The 24,957-nt window shown below is 39.3% G+C and overlaps 1 protein-coding gene across 5 annotated transcripts; it reads right to left on the reverse strand.

Annotated features, from left to right (window-relative positions):
* Window positions 1-7,007: 7,007 nt before the first annotated feature.
* Window positions 7,008-22,166, reverse strand: LOC103722333 (protein argonaute 1A-like). Of its 5 annotated transcripts, XM_026810484.2 has the most exons (24): window positions 22,052-22,166; window positions 18,621-18,767; window positions 17,811-18,475; window positions 17,457-17,665; window positions 17,215-17,364; window positions 16,995-17,128; window positions 16,397-16,506; window positions 15,539-15,645; window positions 15,227-15,365; window positions 14,954-15,070; window positions 13,099-13,206; window positions 12,911-12,982; window positions 9,613-9,735; window positions 9,336-9,501; window positions 9,107-9,228; window positions 8,888-9,025; window positions 8,645-8,787; window positions 8,467-8,529; window positions 8,304-8,367; window positions 8,076-8,211; window positions 7,900-7,973; window positions 7,708-7,802; window positions 7,588-7,619; window positions 7,008-7,494 (listed from the first exon to the last, which is right to left on the reverse strand). In XM_026810484.2, the coding sequence occupies exons 3-24, from the start codon at window positions 18,465-18,467 to the stop codon at window positions 7,280-7,282; spliced, it is 3,174 nt and encodes a 1,057-aa protein (XP_026666285.1). In that variant the 5' UTR covers window positions 18,468-18,475; window positions 18,621-18,767; window positions 22,052-22,166; the 3' UTR covers window positions 7,008-7,279. The 5 variants fall into 5 exon arrangements, with proteins under 5 accessions (XP_026666285.1, XP_017701964.1, XP_038972418.1 ...); XM_017846475.3 differs by having other exon boundaries at window positions 14,954-15,365; window positions 18,621-18,702; XM_039116490.1 differs by having other exon boundaries at window positions 14,954-15,365; window positions 18,621-18,751.
* Between the last annotated feature and the right edge of the window lie 2,791 nt (window positions 22,167-24,957).

Here is a 24,957-nt window from a genome sequence, read left to right on the forward strand (position 1 = left end):
ATGTGCCCACAAGTCACATGCATGGAGCCATGCTGATGGCTAAATATTTGGGTTCTATCATGTCAACAGGAGCACTTAGCTGATTTGTTCCATTTATTTTTCAGTTCCTATACGTATTATCTCCATCGAGGTAGAATGAGATAAAGATGTTGGAACAATGTAAGAGGTACAACTATCGAGGTCAGATGATTCCTTACGTACGAGTTCTGCAACGAATTGAAGACAAGAAATATTCCTTTTCTCTGACGGAGTTGATGGGAGGAACTTTGCCCAATAGATGCCAACGTCCATCTAGTAATGCAGATCAAAGTAGTCCGATTTGATGGAATTATGCGAGGCCTGTTGGCTAGAATTTGTATTAACATTCCACCATAGTTTTCTGGGGGAAAACTGATAGCGGATGATGGGAAGGAAAAGAAGCAAGAGTCGAGTGCTCCCTCCTCCCACTCCTCGCCATATCCCTCGCTGCTTCCACGCTCGTCCTCGCCACCTTAGACTCCACTTGCATCGCCTTCCCCCTCTTCCTCGTCAAACTCAGTCTTAGAAGCCATACCACCATCCCATACTCCCTCAGAATCGTATCTTGTCACACCTGCCGAGGAACCCCCTCCTCCCTTCACTTGTCCTGCTGAAGACCTCTGAACTTCCTCGAGATCGCCATGAGAGGGACCATGGGTAGCCTAGAAGAGCGTACGCCGAATTGGTTAGAAATAACAAAGTCTGAAATCCCTTCCTCTGGTGAAAAAAAGATCTCCTGGCCAGCCCGACTCCTCTCGACCATCTTGGAACGCAGTGCGGCCAACACCACGCATCCCTCTCCAATGTAATAGATCAACTAATCCCTCCAACGATGCACCTCATTCCTCTTCCATACGTCCCTCTACTCAGTCAGTTCCACACCACCCTCAACCATCCTCCCTATTAAAGTTGGGCATTTCAAAGCTAGTTGGAGGACCCGTATCCGGTGTTTCCGTTGTCTCCGTCTTGGTCACACTATGAAAACCTGCAAAGCTTCCGAAGCCCTGGTAGCTGTCCACGAGCTACATCTTCCCACACCATACCAAGCCCACGTCGTATGGCTAGAGGTAATGCAAGATCAAAGATAAACAAGTTACAATAACTCTAAAAATTTAAAGCATTAGTTAATAGTCAAACAATCCAACTAAATAAATTGGTCATGATTAAATAACCAAAACCTTTTCACTTATAAATTTTTCAACTGTTCACTGGTATTAAAAAATAAACTAACTAATAACCCTAATGCTCGAGCTCCATGCCCAATGCATCCAAAACTATGCATCTTGTAACTGCAAAAAAAAAATATAGCATATAGATATGAGCTTTCTAGCCCAGTAACAATCTCCAACCGCCATGCCAATATAAATATAATAAATTAATAATAAAGATAATTAGATAAACAGTATTGGATTGAATAAATACTAAAATATTATTCAAAATAATATATATATATATATATATATATATATATATATATGTCATCAATATCCACCTTATCAAAAGAAATATATATCATAAATACCAATAAATTAAACCATTTATTGAACAATAGTTTTACATATCATGTCATCCATTTCTTATTATTCAATGTCATCAATTTTATCTTATCAATAGAAATATATATCATAAATACCATTAAATTAAACCATTTATTGAACAATAGTTTTACATATCATGTCATCCATTTCTCATTACTCAATTTGAGATTTGATAATAATTTATTTTCTGATTTTGGACTAATTAAGATCATGCCTCAGTCCATGTCTGAAAAATAAAATTATTATGCATATGCCCTGAAGGTTATCTCCAGCATAAGCTTGTAAAAGCTATCCCACACGTAAGCCTATGGAGGCTATCCCATACATAAGCTTATGGAGGCTATCCCATAATGAGGTTAGTCTAATTTAATAGTATATTCCTCATAATTTTAAGATAATTAGAATTATAATTCATATAATTATATCTTCAAAATAGATGATACCCACATGTAATAAACATATAAATATGTTCAAACCAAAAATCATATAAAACCATATCATCTCATGCAAACTGAATCCATCAATACAAATATTACAATACAAATTTAGCTGTACAAATCAATAAACATATATATATATATATATATATATATATATATATATATATATATATATATATATATATATATATATATGTTGGTGATCAAGTATGGAGATTCTTATCTCTATCGATGTCAAGCACAGGTATAGCAAATGCTGTTCCACTATTCGATATATGCCCTCCGAGGCAAAATATCTACTCAATATTCTACTCAATGCCGACCTAGGACCGCTCCTAGGGTCAACGATCATCTTGAGCTTACCTAAGGTCAATCGAAACCTACTCGAAGCCAATCCTAGGTTCAATATAATCCAATTACAGGTTTGGACGGAACTTTGTCCCAAGTTTCAAACTTAAAAATTGTTACAATGAAAAGTAGAAAGAATAAAAGCACAATGAGTATTGCTTTGAACCATCTTAGGATACGATATAACCATCTAAGATTGTGTTGTAGCTACCTAGCCAATGTTGTAATTGTTCAAGATCATTATTGGGATCTTTAACTCTCGGCATGATGGAGCATGTTTCAATAAAAAGTAGGCAAACCACTATCCAAAGTAAAAGGCTCAAATCGGCCTAGGATAGTTGCCGAGTTGAATGCATGTCTAAATGAGTTTCAAGACTTCATCCAGCACGTTGGATAATGCGTGACCTTAGGGGTCAGTTGCTTCTGGTCTGCTCAGTCTAGCTCTTAGATCATTTGGAGTTGACTTGGCTCGATTATATCAAGAGGCTATAGAGCATATTCTAGTTGCCATGTCAACTATGTTCTAGATGAATCTTATTGTGCCACATTATGAGGCTCATTTTCTACCATATCAGTTTGGTTCCTCTTGCTGGTCAACAATCTTTTGATATCTTGACAATAAGAAGACATTTTTGCCTGCATTCCTCTCCATGATGCCACTTCTCATCACAATACCAAAAGAAGCCTTTTGACATGCAATCCTTGAGCTCTTCTTCTGTAAACTTTCGGGTAGGTGTTGTTGTAACAATATAGGAGCTCACCCAAAATGGCTAGTCGGAAGATATTATTTAGGTTCCTTGATCCTGTATAAGAACCCAAGATCTACCCAGCGAATAACCGATGTGGGACTAAACACACGCCCGCACGGATCCTCACATACCCCCCCGGTTCAAGTCCTGACGTCCTCGTCAGGTTAAGGGTTCAAATCTATTCAAATCTAATCACAAATACCACGATTGGCCCGTGGTCAGCCCCAATGAATCCGTACTGCAGTGTCCCCTAGTCCATATAGGTTATAAGCCGGGTCCGCTCTGATACCATTTGTAATAACCTAGGATCTCACGCAAAATGGCTAGCTGGATGTTATTATTTAGGTTCCTTGATCCTGTATAAGGACCCAAGATCTACCCAGCGAATAACCGATGTGGGAGTAAACATACAAAAAAGAGCCCACATGATTTCTAGTCATGCCCGATAACCACTCCGGCACGTCCACGTCTCCTTTGCAATCAAGGATACGGTTGTACGAGCCTATAGAACAGATCCTGTTCAAGTAAGGATACGGGTGTCGCCTAATCCTGCAGACGCGTTTTAGAAGGAAAATAAAATCGGGGAGGGGTGAAGGACGCTTGCGTGAAGCCCCGAAACCGGACAATATCTGGCAGGGGAGCCCCACGATCCTCCCTCATGTGGCCCCTACGTGGGCACTGGATGCCTCACGTGCCCCGCAGAAGCGGGGGCGTGACATTTGGTATCAGAGCCGAGGACGGCTCTTGTCCGATGGTGGGAAGGGTGTGAGGCTCAATAGTTCCACATCGGAAAGATTCGTTCTAGAGCCTGGGCATATGAGGCGGGTGTCTCCTAATCCTGCAGACGCGTTTTGGGTGGAAAACAAAATCGGGGAGGGGTGAAGGACGATTGCATGAAGCCCCAGAACCAGACAATATCTGGCAGGGAAGCCCCGCGGTCCCCCCTCATGTGGCCCCCACATGGGCACTGGGTACCTCACGTGCTCCACGCAGGTGGGGGCGTGACATTTGGTATCAGAGCCGAGGACGGCTCTTGTCCGATGGTGGGAAGGGTGTGAGGCCCAATAGTCCCACATCGGAAAGACTCGTTCCAGAGCCTGGGCATATGAGACGGGTGTCTCCTAATCCTGCAGACGCGTTTTGGGAGGAAAGTAAAACCGGGGAGGGGTGAAGGACGCTTGCGTGAAGCCCCGGAACCGGACAATATCTGGCAGGAGAGCCCCGCGATCCCCCCTCATGTGGCCCCCACGTGGGCACTGGATGCCTCACGTGCCCCGCAGAAGTGGGGGCGTGACAGTTGCACCATAGTCTTGTTAGGCCCTTCACGAGTCACCTAAGGTGGTCTACTACTCATAATCTTGTTGCAGCATCATTTTTTACTCATTAAGCTTCTCTGTTTGCAAGCAAGCACAAGAGATGGCTGCCTTCATAGGGTAAATTAATTCACCTTAACTTCACAATGGATGCCTGCATGAATTATTTTGATGGATGTCCCTAAAATTATCATTCAGACCAATCACATGCATGATTTGAGAGCCACTGGAATGTCTTTGATACCCTAGCAAAGTAGTAGCCTGTTGAATTTTTGTTAGCTCACCATTGACGTTCTCATGTTCAATCGGACCGAAGCATACCTACAGATCATCCACAAACTCCAACCAAGTATGTAATCTATTGCATGATTCAAAACATTCATATCCAATAACATACCATTATTGGCATCGCCTTCGGTACTAAATGGAAGCAATCTCAACTTTTTCCCCTCTTTTTTTTGATTCAGTCAAAGATCAATAGAAGTGAAAAGATTTCTCAGCTCTCAAATTCCATCCAGCTAGATTATGGCCCTCCCATCGAAGAAAATCCATCTTTATGCGAAGATGCTATTGATCTCCATGAAAACCACGTCCTTGATATCTGCAGATAATTGGACGAATTTCATGATTACTGCCGCCATCTGGTCATCATGACTATCACGTCAATTTCTGTTATTAACCAATCCAAGAAACTAGATCAGTTTGGTTATCTACTAATTGCTGCAATTTGTTGCATAAGATCTCCAATTGATTTGGTCTTGAATTCTTTCAACTCCATGATCTGCCGATTAGCTGAAGCAATTTGTGAGCCAAGATGATTGTCACGGTGAGATGAATGAGGTTATAGCATGGGACTCATGTTATACCTTGCATGTCAAGGTCACACAAAATATCGCTATTTTGAGGAGATTGAAATCTCCAAACTAGTAGGCGTTTTATTAATAAAATGCTTGATCCCTAGATCCACGGGCTTGCAAATTTATAGACCAAGGTAGTATAATTAAATGGAAAAAACTAATTCTAAAAGGACTAGGAAAACAAAATAAATTAGAAAAGAAAATTGGGAACAATGGGGTGGCTGTGACTACACTGTGGTGATCCTAATATAGAATGGAGAGCATTTCACATGCCTCCACATAATATAACACGGTGGTGTTAGATACCCAATCCAAAAAAAACCCATTGCGGAGGACATGGATATATATAATTCTCCACAAATCTTTTTTTTTAGGCTAAAAAAAAATTAATTTTTGTAACTTTATCCACCCGACATATCTAATCCACACTAACTCTACCTATCCCACCCTGCTCTAAGGCTCTATTTGTCCTACCCCACCCCGAGGCAAGTATGGGACACGTACAAATACTCGACTACCCGAACCATACTGCCATCCCCAATGATGCAGGATAAAAGGGAGACAAAAAAAAAATCTCAATATTCTGTAATTTGGATAATTCTGGCTCTATTCTCTAAATGAGTTTATACAAACAAAACTAAAATTCTTTAAAATTTGGGTAAAAATAAAATTCTAGATTTCAAATAAAATTCTAGAATTCTAATAAATAATTTTTTCTTATTTTTAATTAAACTAAAATTTTCTAATATCTATATTTATATATAAAAAAGTTAGCGAACTTGCCCATCACCACGCACGTAATCTTAGTTTTTGCTCTTTTTTTTGCCCTTTTATTTTCCCACCACTGCAAGCAACACCAAGTTATTGTTACCATCCCATAACAGATTTAGAAGTTAGAGTGTCAGATAAATCTGTAATTTGGATATATTCCTTACATTCCACCTGTTGCCTTAGACTTAGAGCTCGTTTGATTCACGGAAAAAGAAGAGCTCGTTTGATTCGCGGAAAAAGAAGAAAAGAAAATATGGTCAACGAAAAATGCCTCTTATTTGGTTGGAGTTTTCAAAAAAGAGACGATTCCCATATAAATATGATTCTCACATTTCATAGAAAAAATTTTTCCATAAGAAACATGAAAAAGTAACTTTTCCATGAGCCGAAAATCACTCTATTTTTCTTTTTCCTCAAAAAAAACCCTTCAGCATTAAAAAGACATTAAAGACCTAATTTTTATTAAGGATATAATAAAAATTATACATAACTTTTTCAGAAAAATGAATGGTCAACCAAACATAAGCACTATGAAAATCTATCATTTTTCCATGATCAACCAAACATGCCAAAAATACTTTTACAGACATCCTTTTCCTAAAAATTTGTTTTTCCGAAATCATATTTCTAAAAGGAAAAATATTTCCGAGGCCGAGCCGATATAAACAACGGGCCCAACATTGGATGGAACCAAAGATTCATGACGAGCATACATTGTTAGAATGCTTGTAATCTTCCTTAAGCAGTATATACGGGTAGAAATTATAGATTAGTTAATATTATATAATACATGTGTAAAATCGACGTTGCTATAGGATAAGCTTCAAGCTGCCCATCACTGGTATCTAGCAGAAAATTCCTAACATAACGTATCCACTTCACACGACTTCACAAAAACTCCAACCACCTCCCTGAGATGTCTCGCAGGGCCAACATTTCCATGCAACCACTCCTAGCTTTGGCAACAAAGATATGATAACCCCAAAAAGAAAAATTCGTTTTCAAGTCAATAAACTGGTAAACTATGTTTTAGTTGTCATTGTGATGAAACAATAACACAAATGTTAACACAAACCAGGATAGAATCCAAACCAAACTAAGCACCAAGAAATAACCAGCAAATAGAAAGCAACAATAACACAAACGTTAACACAAACCAGGATAGAATCCAAACCAAACTAAGCACCAAGATATAACCAGCAAATAGAAAGCACTTTCAACAGTTCTAGTAACCCAGAAAGAAGGTTAGCAATAAAACATCACCCTCTTCACATTCTCTTTGAGGGCAGGGAGGGGCCTAACGGCAGAACTTCCCGGGGCCCTGGTAGTGCGAGGAGCCAAGCCAGGAGCACCACGGCCGGCAGCCGCACCACTGGCCATTGACCCACTGTCTGAGGTCTCTGGCTCCAGGTAAAACCGAGCACGAAAAGCAGCCAGGTGAGCATAATATGCAGGCGGCACTGCAATGTGAACGACGACCCCACAGTAGGCATTTTTAACCATCTGTTTAAATATTAACTAAAACCAAGGTTAAAGATGGAGCAGTGACTTACCAATTGAAACCGAGCGTGTGCACCTGGCATAGCTGCAAATGAAACAAAGGCAGACTCAGCCATAATTATTGACCAAGAGAGAATTTGAAGGCAAAAGAACATGAAAGATGAGCTCATCACGTGTAGCAAAGATTGTTGGTAAGAGACTGCAGTGCATCAGCAGTGAACTTGTTCTCATCCCACAAGACATGGTAGTGAGCAGGACGGCTGGTGCCCTGGAACATGGATAATGAATCAGTAATTAAGACAAAGTGAAAGTCTAAAAAGACGAGATAAAACTAAATGATAAATAAAAGATTGGGATACAATTACTTGAATGCCAGCGTGACTACACAAATAGAAATCAAATTCGGTTGGATGGCATATCTTGGAATCTACAACAGTGCCTGCAACGAAAAGGAAGGATACATTCAGATTCTTGTGAACATTGAGAAACAAAACTTTCTTCTAAAATTATAGAAAATCATTGAATGTAACTATAGTCTAACCAGGCATTATATTTCCACTCCTATCTACTGTACGATGATCGGCATGGTTATTGGCAAACAGACGGGTATGATGACGCTTTTGAACCACCACGAAAGTTACAGGTGGCTGATAGTTAGACTCTAAGGATGCACATGCCTGAAGTTTAAAAAGGTAACAGACATAAGATAAGAAGACATGCCCACAAGAAAGAAGTATTGAATAAAAAGCATCTTACTCTATTGCTATACCTTCCGAATAGCATCAAGTTCATACAACAATACTTGATAAAATTGACCCTCACTAACACCATCCCTGTTTTTTTTTAAAAAAAAAGTTCAAGATGTATTAAAAAAATGAAAAAGAGCAGCAGCAGCAGCAGCTTGAATGCCCTATATAGGAGGGAAATGGTACCTGTAAAATATAATTCGCTGAGGTTTTTGCCCTGTTGCTTTTTTGAAAGATATGAGAAGCTCCCTATAAAATTAAGAAACACCCCATATAAATATCTTAATTTGAATTAAAACTGAAATGCAAATGTGAAATCCATCACAATATGCACATGCCAAAGGTTGATTATAGATGGACGCACCTAATCATGCCACCTGCAACAGTTCCACGCTGGGGATCTTGCCAAACTTTAAACAGATCCTGGATCAGCTCTTGCCGATGAGCTTGTGCACTAACCAATCCAGCATATTTTGTTATTTCTGGCCAATCTTGAGATGCAACAACCTGCAGCAAGCCCTTAGTTAATCCAGAGTTTTTTCTTCCACTGAGAACACTATTTCTTTTGTCAAACCTATGACTATTTTCATTAGACGTTAGGTCTTACAGCTGCAATGGAAGGGCTAGAGTCCTCCCCAGGATGTGGGTGTGTCACATCAGCACCAAATATAATTGTTGGTCTGTCACTGACGAGAGGTATTCTCCTTGTCAGGGCATCCATAAGCACTGTGTTCCTTCCACCGACCTGTGCATCACAAGATGTTGGTTAACATGAGGCCATTAAGAAAAGGGAAGAAAATTAAAAAGTAAAAGCAAATTTATTCACCTTCACATTAATTTTAAGAGCAACATTTGCAAGATACTGTTTATTCAGCTTAAAAACATGTTTCGTCAAACAGCATTGGGAGACTAACCCCAGATCTGTCTCACAAATTCTTTTAAGATCACCTGCCATAAAAATTTAAAGAGGAAATAGCAAGGTTTTATTTGCTGAACAAGAACAATGGATAGGGAAATTAAAAAGACAAAGGCAGGAGTTGCTGAGTAAAATGTACCATATAAAGAACCATTATTGTCAGGCAGTATTACAATTAGCAAGTCAAGTTCTTTGCCCCGGGGTTTAAGTATGTTCATGGCATCATGATAACGTGCTTTGAGAGCTCTTTCCACTTGTTCAGGTCGAGCACTTGATGGAGGTAACACAGGCTGTAGAGCAAATTCCTGCACAAAATTTACATAAAAAAATATAGAACAAAAAACAGAGACTTGTGGTAGAGATGCACCTAGTAATAGCCAGACTATCACACACTTAACACAAAGTATAAAACACACCATTCCAGATACTTGGCACATTAAAGCTAACTGATGACAGAAATCTCTGGCAGCCTTATCATGAACAATCCGCGAAAAATTGATGCATGTCCAGTTACTGACCCTCCCACCATTGACCATTTTCTACAGTCATAAAAAAGGACATAACAAAATTAAACAGCCAAAATGAGTGCAAGAAAACAAATTGTACAAGTCGTTGAAATGACAGGCTGTCTTGCATAATAGATATAAGTAGAATACGCATAAAGTTTAATGAAAGCAACAAGAAATTATATAGGTCTTACAATAATGCTAGAACTAAGCCCAATACAGCAGATGAGGATGTAATGGATGGTAAATTTAGAAATCAGTCTAAAGGCATTTTTACAAAGCCAATACTAAAAATGTATTAAGTGATAGAAGGGTTGCTAACAAATTCCTTGATGACAATGCGAATAAAATTAAAAGGTAAGGGGAAAGGTGCAAACTTCATTGCACAACCACAAGAAATAAAAGAAAGTGTCCCTAATGCAGAGAACAAAATGCACCAAAGAAAGCACTTAGGGGCTGTATGATTGCATTCATTTCTTGATGCATGTGTTTCTAGGTGCAGATGCAGCTAGAATGCTGCATTTGTATTTGCAAATGTCTATTCATCTGAAAACTGCAATTGCAATGTGTGTTTAGTTGCTTAATCTGCACTGTGATCACCTCCAGATCACCCAACAATTATTGTAAGCAAAGTTCGCTAACCAGTATCGAAATGTGTGCCAGCCGGCCGGTACGGCATGGTATAGGTCCATATCGTGACATTCCAAAGTACCGACACAGGAAGAACCAAAGAGCAAGGGAGAAAGGGAGGAGGAAAATATTATCATATAAATATTATGATGATAGATAATATAAAATAACTTAAGATAATGTAATATAATATCACATAACAGAATATAATAATATTATATTACATAAATTTTATAACGTAATATAATACATTATCATACCATATTATAATATAAAACAAATAACATAACATAAGATAACACCATACAATATAATATAATGTAACTTAATAATTCATATAATATAATACAATACAATAAGAAAATGATAATATAATACAATATACAGTGTAATATAATACAAGATGAGCCTTGGCACAAAGATAAGATTGATCCATTGTGACTTAAAAAGTCGCAGCTTCAAAACACAGAAATAACCTCATGCATTGGGCCACCTTTTCTTTATTTTCTTATAATATAAATAATATATAATAAAGCATAAGAAAATACAATCAATATAGTACACTCTAACATAATAGATAGTAATATAGTATATTATATCACATAATGAATATCATAATATAATATCAACTCATATAATTATCAAATTATCTTTAATTATTAATTAGTATTGATAAAATAATATAATATAATGATTATTATAATATAATTGTAATAATAATTATAATATAATATCAATTCATATAGTTATCATATTATCATTCTTGATTTACTAATTAGTATTGAAAAAATAATCAATTATAATAATTATTATTGTAATAATAATTACTACATTTGTATATCTTGATAGTTATCATATAATTTATTATAATTATATATAATATATTACAATATGTATATTACCATGATATTAATTATTATGTTATTGTAAAAAAATATTATAATAAGAGTACTGATAATACTACAATAATATTTTACTATTGTAATAATAGTAATATTATTATCTTATGATTATTGGAGAGAATGTGCGGTAATTGGAGCCTATAAGGCTGCATCTAGAGGATGCATCTGGCATGCGGCCATTTTTGGCTGCATCTATAGGCAAAACTGCCTACATCTACCCCAGTTGCAGGCAACCAAACACCTGCATCTGTCCGCCCACAAGTAGGATGCAGCAGCATCTGAAGCATCAATTATAATAATTATTATTGTAATAATAATTACTACATTTGTATATCTTGATGGTTATCATATAATTTATTATAATTATATATAATATATTACAATATGTATATTACCATGGTATTAATTATTATGTTATTGTAAAAAAATATTATAATAAGAGTACTGATAATACTACAATAATATTTTACTATTGTAATAATAGTAATATTATTATCTTATGATTATTGGAGAGAATGTGCGGTAATTGGAGCCTATAAGGCTGCATCTAGAGGATGCATCTGGCATGCGGCCATTTTTGGCTGCATCTACAGGCAAAACTGCCTACATCTACCCCAGTTGCAGGCAACCAAACACCTGCATCTGTCCGCCCACAAGTAGGATGCAGCAGCATCTGAAGCTCAGATGCAGGCAACCAAGCCCCTGACAGACCACAACTTACAGCTTCCAAGTTTGAATCACAGAAGCATTAGTTGTTTAGATATCCCTGTTACAGTCCCTGACAGACCACAAAACAGTGATCTAAAACATTAGTTAAAGCTAAAATGCAAATTTGTCAAAATATTTAGTGCATTTCGTACAGTGAACCATTCAGAAACCAAAGCATGTTTAGGTTTCCACTGTTGAGAACCAGGTCAGTTTTGCTGCAGAAAACATATTGAATTGGTCAAAGAAACCAAAGCCGAACCAGATTCTCATAACAAGTTTGGTTCAACTTTCTTTATTACTTGGCCAAAACCTATACTGCAGTTTGTGGAAAGAGATGCAAAGAATACTTGTAATATTATGATGAACTATAAATTTTCATTACAAGACAGATGCGTGCATTAAAATAACAGTACAACAACTATGTAGTTCTGTTGTGATTTAATGTATAGGAATAGGATAAAGGCATGTAACAATTACATTTCACATTGCATGTTAAAGACAATTTTTTTCTAACATATTCTGCTAAAGATATGAAAAAATGAGAATAAGATCATAAACTTTAAGAGTATTACACTTGAGCCTAAGACATGTTAATACAGAAACTCGTAACAAAGATCACAATAAGTGAAATAGATCCACACTAACTAAACCTAAAGTAGAACACAAACTGATATTCCAGTTGATACATTCTGAAGTAATACCTTATTCATCATGTTCCACTGGCCAACTCTTGGCAAGCAATCCCATTTCACATTGCGTGTTAAAGACAATTTTTTCTAACATATTATGCTAAAGATATGAGAAAATGAGAATAAGATGATAAACTTCAAGAGTATTACACTTGAGCCTAAGACATGTTAATACAAAAACTCGTAACAAAGATCACAATAAGTGAAATAGATCCACACAAACTAAACCTAAAGTAGAACACAAACTGAAATTCCAGTTGATACATTCTGAAGTAATACCTTATTCATCATGTTCCACTGGCCAACTCTCGGCAAGCAATCCTTCTCCTTCCCAGTTTCATGGTATTTAAGCTAGGCAACCAAAAGAGGAAAATTGTAATCATAAATAATGTTAGAATAAAACATGACAGGATGATGACATAATAGAAGAGAAGGACCTTGAGAAAAGCTTTTCTTGTTCTACATACCCATGGTGCAGGTAAAATCCGTGCTTCAACCGAAGCAAGTCTCTCATCAATTCTGATATCAAATTCTCTTGCGTAAGGGTCGTCATGGTATGCATTCTGTTGAACAGTCTGATCACAAAGCAAAAGGCCCTCAAATCAATCAAGAGGTTCAAATCCTGATCAGCACTAAATGCTAAAACAGAGAACCCAATATCTTAAAAAGCTCCAATCTTATGATAAATTTACACAGCTGAATACAAAACACCCTTTTGATTGCTCTAATAAATGGCAACCCATACAAGTTTTAACGTACAGGTATAGGTACAGGCTGTTAGACAACAGAACAATAGATTGCTAGATATAAGTCATGTATTTTTGTCTGTCCGAGATTTATTTGTTACCTAATATTTCTCTTGACATAAAACCATATGTCTGGTAAATTGGTGGCAGAGATTTACTGAAAACATATTTAGTTCATTAGCAGAGTAAAGCTGTAAATACTAGTCTGCAAAACTTACGTGATTGAATTAGAAAAAATAGGGACACCAGATATGACAACTAATAGAATATAGTTAGTTTAAGATAAACAGATGTAGAAGATCATATTGTGCCATTTCCTTCTCCACCTAAATACCATCTGAGTCCACAGGAACTTTATAGAGCTGCACAACCCAGTCAGGAGCTTAAACTAAGCAACTAAATCATTTGACATTAGTGTTTCGCTAGAAAGACAAAAAAAAAGCCAAAGATCAAACGTCTGCTGTGCCGGTACCGGGCCCCGTACTGGTTGCCCAGCGGCACAGGTCGGTACGGCCCCATGCCGTGCCAGCCCAATACTGACACAGTAGAGGTGGGAGAGAGGAAGAACGAGAGAGAGGAAAAAAGAGAGAAAGCCTCTCCCTCGCTCCCTCCCTCCCTCTCTCTTCCTCTTTTTTCTTCTCCTTCTCCCCCTCCAGCGACGGCATCTCAGTTTCGCTGCTGGAACCGTCCCAATCGGCCGCCGGTTTGGCTCGGGACACCCCGAACCGGGCAGCTCGGGACAGTTCCACCAACCATGCAAGAATTTATTTATGATGAATTTGGAGCACTACTAGACATCTCCGGTCATTCATTTTTCAACATATCTGCCCTATAACAAGGTTTTGTCATGAGCAGCATAGACTGTCAATATAAGAAAAGAAAGTGCAGTATAGACTGTCAATATAAGAAAAGAAAGCGATGCCCAAACAACTTCATCAGATGTAGACCAGATCATGCTTCCTAATTGTTTAGCCGCATCATGCTAGAGTGGAGCTACTGCATTGTAGTTTGATGAATCAGTAAGAAACTAACCTACTTGTCATCCAAGTTTCATGCATACATTCATTCATACATGCATATGTATGTAAGTATCATGGATGATAAATTAGGTCAGTCAGAAATAAGCCTAGCTTGTAATCCAAGATACACATATACATACACAAAATATATATATTGTGTATTGTGTGTGTGTGTGTGTGTGTATATATATAATGAAATCTCCAAAATTTAGACACAAAACCAGGCTCCCTATACGTGAAGGCTCCAAATACATTATTTAATATAATAGGGAGGATCAGTGCTTCAGTTATTCTTTGGTAGGAAGAGGCCCAAGTCTCTCTCTCTCTCTCTCTCTCTCTCTCTCTCTCTCTCTCTCTCTCTCTCACACACACACACACACACACACACACAGAGAGACACAGAGAGAGAAAGATGTGCATAGCACATGCCAAATACTAGAGTGTGTAAATACAAACATATAGAGAGAGAGAGAGAGAATAAAGTAATCTTATTTCACTGTAGGAAATCCAGAAAAATATCATACGAAGTGATCAATCAGGAAAACAAAATCAATCACCTGTATAATATCCCGTTCCCTCTGTTCAGGCCGCTGGCAGGTCACCCTAAGAAGAGCAGTTATCTGTTTCTCATTGAGCCTCTTGGAGTACCTTTGTCCTTCAACGATTTTGCAAACCTGGAACCATTTTCCAGAGAGTCTAACAATTCCATTCACAGTAAAAATCACTGACAACTTTGGAACATGTATGACAATGAAAAAGTGACAGAATTTTATGCATAGTATTGTCATACAATAAAAGTACAATATCAAAATGTTGAAGGACATCCTGACCTCCATGGGCAGATAGTTTGGTCTCTGCTGATTACCAACTTGCAAGCAAGGCCAAGTGGTATGTTGAATATTAAATCCATAGGTTTCTTGGAAGTATTGAACAACAGATTTCATTGTACCTCGATCATCAACTGGGAACCTATTAATGTATGGAAAATAATTAGAATGAAGGCACCATAAAAAAATGTCACATCTGTAGTCATACATGCAAGGTAAAATGGGAACGAAAAGAAAAATTTAATCTACCGGAGACCAAGAATGCAGGAAATCTGGAAAAAAAATTAAAAAGAGAAAAAAGAAAAACCTCCATACATCAGCTCTCTTGCAGCTTGTGATGTTAAACCATTTATACGGTATTTTCTGCGCATATTTCCACGATGCGTGACTTCAACTTTCACACCTCTAAGAGCCTTCTTGATCTGCAAGAAGGACCAAGAAGAATAATGACAGGAAAAGATGTTGTATTACAATAACAAATAAATCTATCATACCAAATACCACATGCTTGAGTTTAATAATAAAAAAAAATATTTATATCAGCTAAGCCCCAAAGAGTGTAACATAAAGTAGTTTGAAAGAATCAGAAAGACAACAAAAAAATGCGCACATCTTCTTTGTGAACTAGAGAAAAGAAAACACCAGGTTTAACCATTTTTGTAATAAAGAAAGAACAAAAAAACAATCAGCTCTCATTTTGGCTGATTCAAAGGGAATATACTACCAAAACTTTGCACTATCTTATTGAAGTTCCTCTTTTTAGGTCCTATTGACTTTCTTCTTTAACCATAAAGGTGTTAACCAACCAGTAGATCCCAAAAGCTTAAGCTATTAGGGATGGGTTGAACAATGGATATCAGACCTTAACACCCTCCATCACATGCGACCCAGACCATGCAGGTGAAGGCATCAACGAATCAAGAATAACCCCGGATAAGAACAAGCCAATAATGCCTCAACTGAGAATTAGACAACGAAAGAAAAGACACGAAAATAAATGGGCCAAATAGGAATTTGAACCCATGACCTTTGGCTCTGTACCATATTAACTAACCAGTAGACCCCCGCAGCTTAAACTATTAGTGAAGGATTCAACAACGTATATCAGGCCTTAATGGAAGATGACAGAATGTTGTAATATAAAGCGGGGGAAATCAACAAATGATAGCTGACCTTCACACGATCAGCATCAGATAGTGGTCTACCAGAGACATCTCTGTTCAGAAGCTGCGCTACAAAGTCGATGACAGGAAGTGGCTCGATGAAAGCAGTGGAAGACATATCTGCAAACACAAGGAAAACAAATTTTAGCAGCATAAAATATAATGTGCCAAAAGAGTACAAAATGTAAAAAAGCATAATATATTATATTGATAGCATTATTTTTCAGAGAGTAGCAACAGTTTAGCAATGTGTCCTTTTCTCTACATATCAATGACAACTATCAGCAATAGGGTCGAACAATTAAAGGCAACATTTACAATTTAATGACCACAAATTTGCATTTACGGATAAAGTTCATCTCGGTATGTTGACTAACTCTCCATGATGTCTGCCTGCAAGGATCACCTGTGAGGTGCTTTCACTGAACTCACCCAAGCAGTACAGACCTAGAGCTCTTTTCAAGGTACCAAACTCTCATTTCTATGACATTCATGCTTCATGATCTTTCATTTAGTTTTTTTATATTTCATAGCAGATTTCTGAATCTCAAAGCACTAAAAGAAGGAAAAAAAGCAAAAACAATAATGAGCAAATACATTGGTCTCACCAATATTTAGTGATAATCCCATTTGTGTCGGGCGAATACTCTGGTAGAAACCCCTCCAGCTTTCCAACCCATCACCAAGTGGCTGCCGTCTCCCAAGATCAGGTGAATAAAATGACCGACCAACAGGTACGTATCTGCAAACCATCAGAATGCATAACATTGTTACTGTTGGTAAAACGGGCAGACCAAACAGCAAGAAGGGTTTATAGCAACTAATTACCTGGCAGTGGGCAACTCACGAAGCACAATATCAAGAACCTGTAGAGCTTCTTGGGGTGCATCTGCCTGCCTCCCAGCTAAAAATAATCCCAAATGATGAAGATCAGCACGAGCAGCAAATTTGATTACAACCTTGAAAAGCCTCTCTCGTCTACATTAATTAGAACCCAACAGTTATCATTAAATTCCCTCAGATAGCAAGATTAGTTATTCAAACTGATCATGCGTCCTCCGGCAAAATACCTTGGGCCACCTAGACCATCTTCCTCATCATTAAGAGTGATTTCAAAATTCTTGGAGGTGAATGGAAGCGACCCAGCAGTATAGATGCTCTTCCTCCCATCATAAGCTGGAAGGCGACCGCCTAAATGAGACTCCCTGTATAGCTTGACCAGCTCCCCCATGACAGCGCGATTCACACCACAAAAGGTTACCTCAGGTGTAATAGAAACCTGATGTAACAAAAGCAACATCAAGAGTCAGCATACTATTGTTTTACACAGAATTTATGCAAATGAGAATCACACATTTTTTAGTTTAGAAAAAAGAAAATTGAAAACAGCAATTAACATGATATTAGAAGGAAAGAAGACATACATCATACTGATGAAGGTCTTTGTCTGGCAGCTCAGCAAAGAAATGATTTGCCTTCACAATACATTTGTCACCAAAACTACCCTTTCCAGGACGTAATGGAAACCTCATTGATTTGCTTGATAAAGCTGCTGGTTGAATTGCTTGGCTACTAGAAGCTTCACCTTGAACAGCAAGATGTTCAAACTGTGGAGCCACCTGGGCAGGAGAAACATCCAAAGTCTGCGATGAGGAGCTGGCTTCTAACAGGGATGGCTGAGTTGCATGATATGGAGCCTGGATTGCTTGGTGCAGCTCGGGTACTGTTGGCCTTGACGGACCAGCAGCAAGGGCAACCCCATGCCCACTTGTCATGCTACTACCGCCCCTGCGTCCACCAGAATGGTGCTGCGGAGCTCTTGTTTGGGGTTGATGGAGAGTTGCTCCATGATATTGCGATCTGCCACTCTGACTCTGGTAAAATCCACTGCCACGGCCTCCTTGTTGAGACTGCTGTGGGTTGGCCAGACTCCGACCACGTCCTCCCCCACCTCCCTGTTGCTGCGGCAAAGCCCTCTCAACTGGGTGTTGCAGCCCACCTCGCCCAGCACTGCCACTTGGCTCCTGAGATTCAGATCCATCTGCAGCCCCAGAAGGTTCAGTTCTTCTCTTCCTCACCATGACTGCAGCTGCAGAAGAATAAGAAGGGATGAAGATGAATATGAAAAAGAAAAAGAAAAGAAAAAAGAAAGAGCTATCATTCACCGATAATATGATGGCAATAATAAATAATACATGAAAATAAAATAAAAGAAACAAAAAATCATCTCTTACAAAAGCTTTCTTCATCTTGGTATACAAGTGGAAATTCTTCAAGATGTGAATTGCAACTGAATTGTTCACTCTAAAGAAGCAACTAGGCCAGTCAAACAGAGGATAGCCAGTCAACATATACACTGTGCATACTGCAGCCAGATTATACTGTGAAAAAAGCATGTCTAGCCAACTAAGCCATAGAGTAGAATCCAAGAATTCTAACCGGCTAATTGATAAAGATAAAACCATAGCATACAGCATACAGTGTATAGCATATGGTCATTAAATGGTTCATATGCAAAAAACCCATAATTCTGAACAAAGTGTTTTTTATAATCTTAGGCATATTTATCACAAAGGAACTCAATAATTTTATAAATCATTTATTATCTTAATCATCGCACCTTACCCATCTATGTGAGCAAGCTAAATGGAAACAGGGGCACTCCATCAAAGCTTTGAGTGCACTATTACAAATGTCTGTCAGACTGATGTCAACATTTTACATTGGTGGTGAATTTCTAGCAAAAGCAACTTATGCTGGAGAGTGCCAGCTGCAATAGCCAGTTGGCAGGTAAGAAGCCCTACAATATTGATTAAGCAGTCTAAACTAGAACAATAGAAAAGCAATCATGCAATGTTTCCTAAACTTGAACAAGTCCAAAGGCAATAGCATATATAATTTCATATGTGAAATTGCATTAATCTCCTAATCAACAAAAGGTCATGTTTTAGGGAAAGCAAGCTGGTCTCATCATCCTTTCTGTGATTCGATACTAAACTCGAGATGCTAATCATATCTACACTAAATAGAGGATAGCTTCCTGAGAAACCACTCAAGGAAACTATGATGCACGTAATTGGGACCAGTTTAATGGTAAAATTAAGCACGAAGCAACTAAAGAAACAACATGATTAAGCAGTTTAAACTAGAGCAACAGAAAAGCAACAAAAGAAACTCGAAACAACTAAAGAAACAACATGAATAACTAACAAGAACACAAAACAACAAACAAAGACCCCATAATGTTCAACATATAGATAGACTACACAATTAAGTATGAAATCATAAAAAGGAAAATTATAATTTTTCATCAACTTTTTTTTGATTTCGGGGGCAGGGGGAGTGACTGAGCAGTGTTTTATGCGCTTTATAAACATGTAGCACCATCCTTGGGCATACCTAGGGGTGGCAATTTTGCAACCCAGTTTAAATAGGTTCATATTTGGCATAAGCAGGTCCACGTCATGAACAGGTCAGCTGTTTAGGACCAATAGCATAGATATGACCAGTGTATGACATGTGTAGGTGTGTTTACATCGAGCAGTACACAAAACTTGTACTGACCCACAGAAGTCCACAAACCATAAGCACATAAAAATGCGGTAAGTCTAAAATGAAGGAAATTCTTCATTTACTTAATGGACAAGGGAAGTAGCAAGGAGAAGCTGACAAATTGACATTATATCAAACCAAAACCACTGAATTCAGAATCTCTGTTGACATAAACAACTGCTTCAAAACTAACCATCCATAACTCTAAAAGATAAGCAAATACAAACTATCTGATGGAAATCTTCAAAACACAGAAAAAATAAAAATAGACCAAGAAACTTAAGCTCCAAAACTAACCATCCTTAAAACATAAATACAAAATATCTGATGGAAATCTTCAAAACACAGAAAAAACAAAAAGAGACCAGGAAACTTAGCATAGAAACAAAGCAAAACATAGCAAACCTTGGAGGTCCAGGATGCTAGAAAAAGCCCACTCCAAGGGAAACATGACTATGGAAGCATTCTATGCACTAAAAACGAAACCAACATGCCAAAAATTAATGTAACTACATTAAAAACTAGGTAAGAGTATAGGAAAGAAAACCAACAATAGCCAAATCAAACTACAAAGTTTTACAAGATGTCAACACACTCAGAAACAGCAATGAAATAGAGAGATGTATGCATACATGATTAATGAGGGTTCAAGTAAAAATACATAAACACATATATAGATTTATATTTATATATATGAATCCCATGCACTGCTAATAGTTAAAACAACAAAACGTAAAAAGTGGATATTAAAGTAAAAAAGCCATATGCCCTCCAAATTCTAGATGTATTAGAGTATAAGTATCTTAGACCACACCTGCAAACCTTAAGAACCATAAAAGAAACAGGCAATGCATAAAGATATCCTACGGAAAACTAGCATGGCTCCTAACACCAGGATAGCACTCCACGGATATCCATCTAGAAGTAGCAAATGAACCCTCAGTTCATGGAATGTCAGAAATCAAGGCACACATTGAATCTGTTGTCAATATAAAACAGAATCAGAGAGGATAGCACAAAAAGGACCCTATTGGTCAGGAATACCGAACTGAGTCTGATCTTTCTGCCTGACCAACTGTTTAGTCTAACCTTGCCTGAAGGAAGGATTTCGATCTCCGTTACCAAATTGACTGTATGTTACTATGTTTAGAATATGAAGTCCAAATATGTTCCAAAATTGTTGATTGTTAACTATAAAACATAATCATATGAATATATTCAAGCGGCAAAGCACAGAAACCTAAACAGGAGGAAATGAAAGTATCAATGAAAGAATAAAGGAAACCCAGTAAGCTAGTAACCGTCACTTTTATGTTAAAACAGCATTAGATGATAAAAACTGCATACACAATCCTCCTTCACAGAGTTAATATAAGAGACAGAGAGATCTATTGGCGTATCAAAACAAGTGAAAAATACTCATATGAAATCTTTATTCTGTTAAACAATCAATGGCATTCTCCAACCTCTTCTAGCTTGATATATCAAACAAGGAACCAAAACAACCTTCAATTAAAGAAAATAGAAGCCTAAATGCCCTGTGAACTCTCAACGAACTAATGAACCAGAGCAGAATAGCCCTAATCCTGTAGGAGGCCAACAGTAAACACTCAAAAGAAGAACAATAACATTCTATTACTGATCAACAAAACCATAACACTAAAAATCCAAGAGAAATCTTCTAAACCCACAGATGAATAAAGAAAGCCACACCAAAACAAGAGATCAGCAGCCATCTCACTAGATCTACAGTATCCGAGGCAGAAACCACAACTATGAAACCGATTAGAATAAACTAAGAAAAACTCCAACTGGAACGACTAATTCTGAGTCCCTAGCAACTAATCGGAGCACTCACACAACACGGTCTCACTCATTCACAGATCGAATCCCTAGATTTCATCAAAAAAGATAAAAACCGCAAAAAAAAAATCAGTAGCTAAGAGAAACCAAAAGCGATGCATCCCCACAAACCACTCCGACGTCCACAAATCTTCCAAAAACCCGAAAAAGTTCGTACAACGAGATCAGGAACAAAAAGACAAACAAATCGGAGATCGAAACCAAGAGAGATCGAAGGAGAGGAAGGAGGCTAGTCGGAAAACCACTTTACCGGACCAGAAAACCGGAAATGGCCGTCGAGAAACCGCTTCTTGGATCCAAAACCTCTCTTTCCCACCCTTTCTACTCTCTCACCTTGCAGGAGAGGAACACCTCACCGGCACCCGTGAAATGGTCACCACGTCGTCCTGCCGGCTATTTAAAGGGGGCGGGCCGCGATCGACAACGGAATCGACTCGCCCGATCCGACTCAGCCGGTTCGCCTAGGCTGGCTGGGTCGGTACCGTGGTAGTTGAGTGCGGTTGCGAGGCCCAGACCAGCTCTCTCTCTCTCTCTTCTTTTTTTTTTTTGTGCTAAAGAAAAGGGGTAGGGGGAGGAAGGGACAAGCCCACCCCCGCATAGCAGCCCCCACTGGCCCCCGCCCCACCAGGAGAATGTTCGATGCAGGCAGAAATGGCCGTGTGTTGGGCACCCCGACCGGTTTTACTCATGCCTTCCCCACCCATGGGCCCGGCTCAGCTACCCCTCTGGGCTCTGGCTCGAGTCCCAAGTGTGAGTACGTCACACCTGGCACCACCCCGGCTACTAGCGGTCCAAGAACGGTCCTATACCTCATGTCCAAGCAGTGGCCGAAGCCACATTTTAATCGTCGCTGCAGCGACTCGAACTTGGGACCATGAGGTTAGAATCCCCGTCCAGTACCACTAGGCTACCACCTTGGTGGCAGACCAGCTCTCTTTCAACAAATCCATAGCTGAAGGCTATGAAATGGCAGCCAAAAAAAAACACAAACCCTTTAGGCCGGCTATTTGTAGATTAGTGCAAGTGCACGACTCCAAGATATGCATCTTGTTTGAGACCCATCTATTGGGAGCCAGCCTGCAGTGAGCGAGGCAATCCATTCCTAGTTCCTAGGAAAGTTATGCGGTAGAGTCACAGGCCTGTTAGGAGGAATCATTGTGATCTAGAGGCTTAGCAAATGCAACCTTGATATATTCCACAAGTGTAATTAGCAGGTGGTCATGGTGATCTTAAAGGAGAGCGAGCCCCTGTGGGTTTTTTTGGCAGCCTATGCGAGCACAAACTATAGGAAGAGAAGACTGTTGTGTGACGAAGCTACCACCCTTATCTAGCTTGGGCGCTCGGTGATAATGGCGGGTGACTTCAACTACATTAACAGTTCGGAAGAGAAGTGGGGGAAAGGCTTTCACTAACAAGATCGAAGCCAGAGAGATCCAAGAGTTTATCTTGGACAATGGACAGGACCAAGGTTCACTTAGTGCAACAACAAGATGGGGTGGGCATGCATTTGGGAGAGAATCGATAGAGCTCTTGCCATAGCTAGCTGGATCCATAGGTTCTTGGACTTTTGGGTGCGGCACCTACCCCGGATTGCTTCAAACCACTGTCCTGTTTTGGTGAGTACCTCACACCTTATTCTGGTTCGTAGTCCTTTCCGTTTTGAGAAAGTTTGGCTTTCCTATCCTTGACTATGGGATGTGGTGTGGGAGGCTTAGCGGACACCAGTGCAAGGAGATATTATGTACAGAGTTACCCATAAGTTAGAGTTGATCGGGTGCCGGCTAGTCAGATGGAACCGAAAAGAGGTGGGGAACATATTTAGGAGGGTGGAGGAAACCGAAGCATCTATTGCTAGTCTCCAGTCTCTAGAGGAACGTGAGTCAGGCCTCTCTGATGCTAACCAGGGGGAGTTTAGGATCCTACTGTCCAGATACCACTCACTTCTTAGGCAGTAGGAGATCTTCTGGAGACAGAAGTCTCGGGTTCAATGGATTGCAAAGGGAGACAGGTACACAAAGTTCTTCCATCAGTCGACCATCGTCTGGAGGCAAAGGAACAGAGTATGTAGAATCAGGGATGGTAGTGGACAAATGACAAAGGACCTCGATGCCATCAGACAGACCCTAGAGCAATTTTTTAGGTCTAGGTGGACTGATCCGAGGAGTGGCGATGGTGTGGTATGTGAGCTAGCTCCGCTATCGAGCATCTCGGTGGACGAGAACGCAGCCTTAGTCAGCCCGGTGTCAGATACAGAAGTCTGGGAGGCCCTCTAGTCCTTGGGTGAGGATAAGGCCCCGAGTCCGAATAGGTTTCTCCAGTCTTCTTCAAGAGGTATTGGTATATTATTAAGCATAAGGTGACAACAGCTATCCAGCAGTTCTTTCTGTCTACGATGATGCCTGATAAGTGAAAGAGGACTTTTATCATCTTGATTTCAAAGAGGCATAATCTAGCGGAGCCGAGCCACTTTCGGCCGATCAGCTTATGTACCACCCTATATAAGGTCGTGGCAAAGATTCTAGTGCAGAGGATGAGGGGTATGCTTCCTAGATTGATTTGCCCTAAGCTGGGGGCTTTTGTGGGTGGTCGGTCCATATTCGAGAAATGTGCTCGTTGCTCACGAGTTCATGTGTGATCTCTAGAGGACACCGAGGGATAGGAGTCTGATGGGTGTTAAGCTTGATATAGAAAGAGTCTACAATATGATGAGGTGGAACTTCATGGCACACTCCTTGGAGAGCTTCGATTTTCACCCGCTATGGATCTGGTGGATTTAGGGGTGTATTCAGACCTCGCCCCTCGCCATTTTGGTGAACGGATCTCTCTCGCAGTTTTTTGAGTCTTCGGTTGAGTTGAGGTAGGGCTGCCCCTTGTCACCGCTTTTGTTCATTATTTGCGCTGACTACTTGTATAGAGCGCTCCGACACGCCTCAACGACGCAAGAGAACTACAGGCTGGCATCGGACTCATCTCAAATCCCGTACCCGCTTTTGCTAATGATTATTTGTTGCTGGCCTAGGCGACAAGATTGTCAACTTAGGCGATCCGGAGGATTCTGGGGGAGTATTGTGCGATGTCCGGACTGGAGGTTAATTTGGCAAAGTCAGCCATCTGTTTCAGCCCGAAGATCCATTTAGGCGTGAAGGCGTCTATCAC

Source organism: Phoenix dactylifera, unplaced genomic scaffold, assembly GCF_009389715.1.
Source record: "Phoenix dactylifera cultivar Barhee BC4 unplaced genomic scaffold, palm_55x_up_171113_PBpolish2nd_filt_p 000097F, whole genome shotgun sequence".
NCBI lineage: Eukaryota > Viridiplantae > Streptophyta > Magnoliopsida > Arecales > Arecaceae > Phoenix > Phoenix dactylifera.